This window comes from Canis aureus, chromosome 1, assembly GCF_053574225.1.
Source record: "Canis aureus isolate CA01 chromosome 1, VMU_Caureus_v.1.0, whole genome shotgun sequence".
NCBI lineage: Eukaryota > Metazoa > Chordata > Mammalia > Carnivora > Canidae > Canis > Canis aureus.
The window spans coordinates 114,155,328-114,163,957 of NC_135611.1; the positions used below are offsets into that span (position 1 = coordinate 114,155,328).

The 8,630-nt window shown below is 38.3% G+C and overlaps 1 protein-coding gene across 1 annotated transcript; it reads left to right on the forward strand.

The window, feature by feature from the left end:
* The first annotated feature begins 1,257 nt into the window (after positions 1–1,257).
* On the forward strand, positions 1,258–2,157 carry LOC144292922 (vomeronasal type-1 receptor 1-like). Its single transcript, XM_077863972.1, has one exon. The coding sequence runs from the start codon at positions 1,258–1,260 to the stop codon at positions 2,155–2,157; it is 900 nt and encodes a 299-aa protein (XP_077720098.1).
* Positions 2,158–8,630: the final 6,473 nt, after the last annotated feature.

Sequence of the window (8,630 nt, forward strand, 5' to 3'; positions counted from 1 at the left end):
TTTGTAACATTTGAGCAAATTACTATTATTACTTCAAAAATATTTCAGTATGTTCTTCAAAAGTTACACATAAAAATGATCTAATTTTCAAAGACTAATAACTTTTTCCTGCTATTTTATTGACCAAGTCAGAGAAATAATGAATAATTGTGTGCCTGAGGTTATGTTAGTCTTTCTTCCGCATGAAATGAGATTGCTTCTAATATTCATTGTCATATTAATCATGGGTAGTCTTGGAATATATCTTTGTTAATATTGTATTATTATTAAGATATAATATACTGCTCAATTCAGTTTAGGTCCTTGATTCAAGAGTTGTATTAAAAAGTCACATTGGAAAAAAAAAGTCACATTGGTTTATAGAAAGATAATGTTTGACAGAGTATTGGATAGGATGCAGTGCAACATAAGACATTTGCATACCTATCTCTCAAGTAGGCTAAGCTTCTACATAAACGAAACGAAGCAAATGCTCAAATCAAGCAAGAACATGCAGTTTCAAATAACACAATTAGTGAACTTAATGCACTATTTTAAACTATTAAGTAGAGAATATTCATTCTGTGTTAAGAATCTGTTAATGTAAAAGATGTATTGAAATAATAACTTTTGGCATGAAAATAATGATTCCATTCATTATTTGTTTATTCATGTAATAGGTATTTATTGGCTGCCTACTAGTAACAGATTGTTCTAGACCTTGGATATAGACTGAAAACAGGTAGACAAGACCCCCGCTTTTATGGCTCTCATAGTTCTGTTGGAGGAAATTGTCTTCCTTTGATAGAAATAAGGTAATCCAATAAGATAATTTCAGTTGTTACAAGTACCACAGGAGGTATAGCAGGGGATGAAGAGAAAAAAAATATTTAGGGATCGAATCTTTGCACATAAGAAGAGTATAGGATTCCTAGAAAGAAGGTTTTTTTTTTTTTTTTTTTAAAGATTTATTTATTTACTCATGAGAGACACACACACACACAGAGGCAGAGACACAGGCAGAGGGAAAAGCAGGCTCCCCATAGGGAGCCCAGCTGGGGACTCCATCCTGGGACCCCATCCCGGGACCCCTGGATCACGCCCCAAGCCAAAGGCAGACGCTCAACCACTGAGCCACTCACGCATCCCGAAAGAGGTTTTTAAAGAAACTTGGTGAGAATTGTATTCACTTGACTTGAAGACATTCCTGTGTTCCTTCTGTTTCTTTCCAGGTGCTATGGATCTGAGCAAAATCATCATACCTCAGTCACCTAAGCAATGATTCTTGTTAACTTGGCATTTGGTATGCTCATCCTTGCTCAGATTGGAATAGGTACTGTGGGTAATGCTTTACTCTTTTGTCATTATGTCTGTTCTCATTTTAGGAGACATAGATTGAGACCATTTGGGCAAATAATCAACCATCTTACTTTAGCCAATACTTTGATTCTTCTTTGGGGAGGAATCCCTGGGACAATGGCAGCCTTTGAGTTGAAATACTTCCTACATGATATCACATGTAAATTTGTCTCTTATTTTTACAGAGTGGCCTGGGGAAATTCTCTTAGCACCACCTGTCTTTTGAGTGCTTTCCAGGCCTTAAGTATTAACCCCACAAACTATAGATGGGCAGAACTCAAATTCAAATCCCCAAAGTACATTAATGCTCTATGTATCCTGAGTTGGATGTTTCATTTGCTGATAAATATTATTGTTCCCATGAGAGTGACTGGACTAAAGAATAGCAGAAATATCAGTGTGAAATCAAATCTTGGGTATTGCTCTCATAGATTTATTAACACAATTACAGAATCAATATGTTTAGTTATTTTCACCTCTATTGATGTTATTTGTTTGGGACTCATGATATGGTCCAGTGGATCCATGATATTTTTCCTTCACAGGCACCAACAGCAAGTCCAATACATTCACAGCACTAGGCAAACCTCCCAAATATCCCCAGAGAGCAGAGCCAAAAAAGCCATCCTGATACTTGTGAGCACTTTTGTTATATTTCATTCTCTCTCTTCTGTTTTTGAAATGTATGCTTATCTTTTTGACAACCCACAGTTTTGGCTTGCAAACACTATTGTGCTTCTAACATCTTGTTTTCCAACCCTCAGTCCCTTTTTGCTTTTAAAAAGTGACCCTCATGTCTCTAGGCTATGCCATTCCTGATGAGGAAGTTGTGGAATTTACCCAACTACCGACAGCCTTGTACAACATTCATTCTTCCAATGATCTCATACAGTGAAGTATATGAAGTATATTCTCTATACTACTGATGTGTTAGACACAGTAGTGAACAGTAAGTGTATCTGCTCCAATAAAGTCTGTGGGGAATCCAGATATCAAACAATTATATAATTGCAGTTGCACAGATTGCCACAATGAGGAACTCAGGATAATATGTTTAAGGATCATGGAAAGCTTCCCTTTTACCTGCAGTTTAGGCTACTTCCTGAATATTTTGGAGAAGTTTACCAGCCATAGTGGATGCTTTAGGTAAATGGGAAAGCACATTTGAACACCATTTGTAGGAAAGAACATAGAACATACAAAGAAATGAAAGAAACCCCATGTACTCTGTGTGCCAGGAACAAGGACTTAAGCATGATCTGAAAGATGGCATGACAATTTGCCAGGTTTTACAGATTAGGTTAAGACTTTGTACAATGAATCTCAACAGTAATTTCAGAAAATTTAAGGATTTTCTCAAGGAGAAAGAAGCCTTTTTAAAAATGTCCAGTTTGCATAACAATTATGAGCATGGTTTATTGGATTGAGCAAGAGTGAACTTGGGAAGAAGATACAGGAGATATTTGAAGTCAACCAGGTGAGAGAGGACGATGCTTTTTTTTTTTTTTTTTTGAGGAAAATGCTTCTGATAAAGATGATGAAAATCAACATGAGGAGGAGAGCATATGGACTTGAGAAAAACTTCCTTAGAAAGAAGTATGCATTGAGGCATGTAGGTGGCTCAGTGGTTGAGCATCTGCCTTTGGCTCAGATCATGATCCTGGGGTCCCAGGATTGAGTCCCTTATCAGGCTCCCTATGGGGAGCCTGCTTCTCCCTTTGCTATGTCTCTGCCTCTCTATCTTTCATGAATAAATAAAATCTTTTTAAAAAGAAAGAAGTATGCATTGAACTTAGTGATCATTTTACAAATGGTTATTTAAGGCTGGTGTGGACACAATTGTGGCTCACAATTCTTCTAAGACTTGGGCAACTGTATGGATTGTGGTGGTATTTATTGATCTTGAGAGATTGGGAAGCTGTCCTTTGAGTATGGAAATACTACACATTCTTTTTAGCACATAGAGTGTGTTATGTCTCTAAGGCATCTATGTCTTGCATGTGTCTGGTGATGTATCACACACATATATACAAGTAGGGGATAGATGGAAGATTTGCTTTGGAGATACACATTTGGCTGTCAACAACATATATTGGTAATAGGAACTTGGGTAGGGTTGAAATAAGAGAAGGGGCATTTTGAGAGTGGAAAGAATAGGCCTGAGAATTTAGTAACAGCTTACTTCATTTAAAGATCAGATAGAGGAGGTAGATATACATTTCTACTTCGTTCATTCATTTATTAATTCATTTTAACAAGAATATTCAATGTTCCCTTACCATATGTCAGTCACTGTTATAGGTGATGTTATATATAGTAATATATAGTAATACATGTGATAGGAAAAAATAGTAGTTCTTATCCAGTTTCCATTCTACTGCAAGTGGCAGAAATGTTAAATAGATAACACCATAGTATTTCAGCTGCTGCTAAGTGCTCTGTTGAAAAGTAATGAGTAGGAGTGGGACAATGAACACTCTGCATGATCAGGGTTTTTTTTTTAAAGATTTTTAAAATTTATTTCTTTGAGAGAAAGAAAAAGAGAGAGAGAGAGAAAGAGAGAGAAGAGAGAGAGTGTGTGTGTGTGTGTGTGCGTTTGTGTGTGTGTGTGCATGCCCAGGAACGGAAGAAAGGGGCAGAGGGGGAGGGAGAAGGAAAGGGAATCTTCAGCAGACTTATCCTGAGCATAGAACTTGATCTCATGACTCTGAGATCATAATCTGAGCAGAAATCAAGAGTTGGGTGCTTGATTAACTGAGCAACCCAGGCACCTCCTAGGTGATTCAGTTTTAAATAATTTGGTCAGGAGATACTTCCTGAGACTGTGATATTTGAGCAGAGTCCAGAAGAACTTGAGGGATGAAATAATGCATTTGGCCTTTGGCAAGAAGATAGAGGGTGAAGGAGATAGGTAGAGGAAAGATTGAGGAAGGACAGTTATTGGTTTGTTGAGGGAATAGTAAGGTGACCAGTGGGGCTGCTGGAAGACTTGAGAATGAGCAAATAGGAGGAGTTAAAAGTGTAACTATTTTGACTTTTACCCTAAAAGAGATAGGGAGCCATTAGAGGTTTTTGAACAGATGAATGACATGATCCAATTTATTTTTCTGAAAGAATGATGGTGGTGGTTTTATACTGTATCAATTCCAAGAACTCCCTTCCAAAATGATTTCAGGATAGGGTTGGCGGAGGCGATGTTTGTGCCATATTTAGAAGTTGGAAGAGAAGCAACAGCCATATGCTCTGAAGGGCAATGTGGGCTCCAGGTGCTGCCACAGCTCCCCACGGTGCTGCTCACCTGCTGACTCACCTGTGGGCATGATGCCCCAGTTCCTGCCATGTGACCTTGTTCAGCTTCTCCTAGCACTGAGCCAGGTGTGTGTGCAGCCCATGACTTGGTGCCAACTTCAGCAGGTCACCCACATTGTAGGAGGTAGAGGTTTTGAGACACTGACACAGGTTCCAGTTTGTCTTCACTCTCTCATATTTCACATCCAGCTTTTATATCCTGACTATGTGGCCTGCCTACCTACAATGACCTCAGGCCCAGCACTGGACCTGCGTGGCATCCCAAAGACTTCTTTACCAGCTCCCACAATTATGAAAGATCTAATCCTTTTAAAAAACCTTGTATTCCACATCCTTCCCAGTGGTTCTACTTCTCTGATTGAATCCTAACTGATACAATGATGTTCCTCCTGAGTTCTTGCTCAGGAGATCAAAGAAGGACACTAGAAGGCAAACAGCAATAATCCAGGTGTGGTGTGATTAAAGTGGTGAGCATTGTGCAAACTTGCATATATTTTTATGCATTTGCCTTTTTCCTTTTCCCCAGGCAAACATAAGTCTTTATTGTCTTGTTATTACCGTGCCAGCTTCCGACACAGATGAGATTTATAAAAATTCTAGACTCTTGTTTACTCAGCCTGATGTCTTTTTTTTCCCACCATAAATTTTATGGCAGTATGACATTCATAAGGGAAGAGGCCCAGATCATAAATGTACAAACCGACATTCTCACAATTAGCATTTGGTTTCTGATGAAACCAAAATCAAGATTAAGAAGAGACTAATAGGGATCCCTGGGTGGCACAGTGGTTTAGCGCCTGCCTTTGGCCCAGGGTGCGATCCTGGAGACCCAGGATCAAATCCCACGTCGGGCTCCCGGTGCATGGAGCCTGCTCCTCCCTCTGCCTGTGTCTCTGCCCCTCTCTCTGTGTGACTATCATAAAAAAAAAGAGAGACTAATATCAAAATCCTAGGATTGATTTTTATGTCATAGTGAAGTCACTAATCCCAAAGGTAACCACTATCCATATTTCAAACACTGTACATTAGTATGACTGCATTTGAGCTCTGTATAGATGGAGTTAAGCAGTATGTACATTGCACCTGACTTCTGTGGCTCAACATTATGATTCTGAAACTCACATATTATTGCATGTAGTTGAAGTTTTTAAGATTTTTAAATTTTTAAGTAATCTCTACACCAAATGTTGGGCTAAAACTCACAGCTCTGAGATCAAGAGTCGCATGCTCTACTGACTGACCCAGCCAGGTGCTTCTGTAGTTGGAATTCTTTTATTCTCATATCTGTATATTCTTCCATTGTGTAAATACAAGGCAGTCCTGTGTCCTTTAGTCCTTTTGTGTACGTGTTCATTTGGCTTGTTTCCAGACTTGGGTATTAGAATAGTGTTGTTATAAATATGTTTGTACATATCTTTTGAGATGTTTATACATGAATTTCTTCTGAGAATATAGTGAAAACTGTTGGATCACTTGGTAGACATACTTTAGTCTTCATAGACAATACCAAACAGTTTTCCAAAGTGGTTGTACAAATGAATTGATATTTCTACCAGTAGTGTGTGAGAATTCTGTTGCTCTAAATATTCTCCCAACATTTGATATTGTCTATTCTCCACACCCCCCTTTAGCCATACTGATGAGTATATAGTCATATCACACTGTGATTTTAATTTTCATTCCCCTGTGACTACTGAAGTTAAGAATCTTTATGTATGTTTGTGAATTCTCCTTAAAAATGTTGCCTTGGGGATCCCTGGGTGGCTCAGCAGTTTAGCACCTGCTTTCGGCCCTTGGCGTGATCTTGGAGACCTGGGATTGAATCCCACATCGGGCTCCTTGCATGGAGCCTGCTTCTCCCTCTGCCTATGTCTCTGCCTCTCTGTGTGTGTCTCTCATGAATAAATAAATAAAAATCTTTTAAAAAAATGTTGCCTTGATGTGCCTGGCTAGCTCAATCAGTGGAACATGTGACTCTTGATCTTGGTGAGTTCAAGCCCTACATTCAGTGTAGAGATTATTTAAAAATAAAAACCAAAATGTTGCCTTGTTTTTCTGTTGATATTTCTTTTTTTTTGATATTTCTTTTTCTTATTTATTGTTGAGAGGTCTTTACATATTCTTAGTATGAGTCCATTGTAGGAGATACTCAATGCTTTTCCCATTCTTTGGTTTTTCACATTATTATTCATGTATATTATAAATAGAATTTTTTTTTTGGAGGGAGGTACCAAATTACTTTACTTGAAGGAATTATACAAATGAAAGAAGCTGAGTAGATGTTTTGGCAGAATTTCTTAATTTTAAAGTAGTCCATTGTGTTTTTTTTCTTTGTACCTTTAACCAATTTCCTGTTGAGGAAATCTTTGCAGACTCCAAGGTCATGATCATATTCTTATCTGCTGCCATCTAAAAATTTTATCCTTGGGGTGCTTGAGTGACTCAATCAGTTAAGCATCCACCTTCAGTTCAGGTCATGTTATCAGGGTCCTGGGATGGTGTCCCATATCAAGCCCCACACTGGACTCCCTGCTTAATAGAGAGCCTGCTTCTCCCTCTGACATTCCCCCTTGCTCATACTCACTCTCTCTCTCTCTCAAATAAATAAAGTATCTTTTAAAAGATGATAAATAAAAATTTTTATCATTTATGCTTTCATATTTGTGCATATAACATGGATGGTTTCATTGTTGTGGATGGTGTGAGGTAGACATCAAAGACTTTTTTCTTGTGGACACCCAACTATCCAAGCACCATTTATGTACCCCTATTGCATTTCCATATCTCTGTTGGTTAAGCGGTTAAGTGTCTGCTTTCACTCAGGTCATGATCCCAGCCCCAAGTCAGGCTCCCCGCTAAGCAGAGAGTCTGCTTCTCCCTCTTCTTCTGCCCCTCTCTCCCATTGTGCGCTCTCTTAGATGAATAAATAAAATCTTTTTTAAAAAAGGATTTTATCCAAGAGATAAAGTGGATAATATGAACTACCTTCACATAGTGACTTTTGAACTACATTGATTTAAATGTAACTTTATTTAATGAATGTCAATAATTATTGACATTTGGTATTTACTATTTCCTTTTTTTCCAGCAATGTCCTTCCAAGATATTTGGTGTAGCCGAACTAAGAGCTGAAAAACGATATAGCAATATTCCAGATATGTGTTACAAAGAACAAGATTACATTTTCCAGGGGCAGCCCGGGTGGCTCAGCGGTTTAGCGCTGCCTTCAGCCCAGGGTGTGATCCTGGAGACCTGGGATTGAGTCCCACGTCGGGCTCCCTGGGTGGAGCTTGCTTCTTCCTCTGCCTGTGTCTCTGCCTCTCTCTCTCTGTTTCTCATGAATGAGTAAATTAAGTATTTTTAAAAAAGGAATGGGTGAAGGGAGTCAAAAGTTACAAACTTCAAAAGTTCTAAAATAAAGAAGCCCTGGGGTTGTATTATACAGCATTGTGACTATAGTTAACAATACCATATCATATATGTAAAAATTGCTAAGATAGTAGATATTAAAAGTTCTTATCACAAGAAAAAAGTGTAGCTATGTTTGGCAATGAATGTTAACTAAATTTATAGTGGTTAGTCACTTCACAATGCTTGCATATATCAAATCATTATGTTGTATACACCTAAAACTAATACAATGCTATATGTCAATTATATCTAATTGAAAGAAAAAAAAAGACTTGCTAGGAGCATCTGGCTGGCTCTTGATCTCAGGGTTGTGAGTTTGAGCCCCACATTCATTGTAGGGATTGCTTAAAAATAAAATCTTTAAAAAAATATTTAAAGGACAGCCTGGGTGGCTCAGCGGTTTAGTGCCATCTTCAGCCCAGGGCCTGATCCTGGAGACCCGGGATCAAGTCGCACATCAGGCTCCGTGAAAGGAGCCTGCTTCTCCCTCTGCCTCTCTCTCTCTCTCTCATAAATAGATAAAAAATCTTTTTAAAAATACTACCTATTTCATAAGTCATTCAGAAAATGGA

Bases quoted from the DNA above. Each gene is read 5' to 3' on its own strand.
- LOC144292922 (XM_077863972.1), top strand. From the start codon at position 1,258: ATGATTCTTGTTAACTTGGCATTTGGTATGCTCATCCTTGCTCAGATT.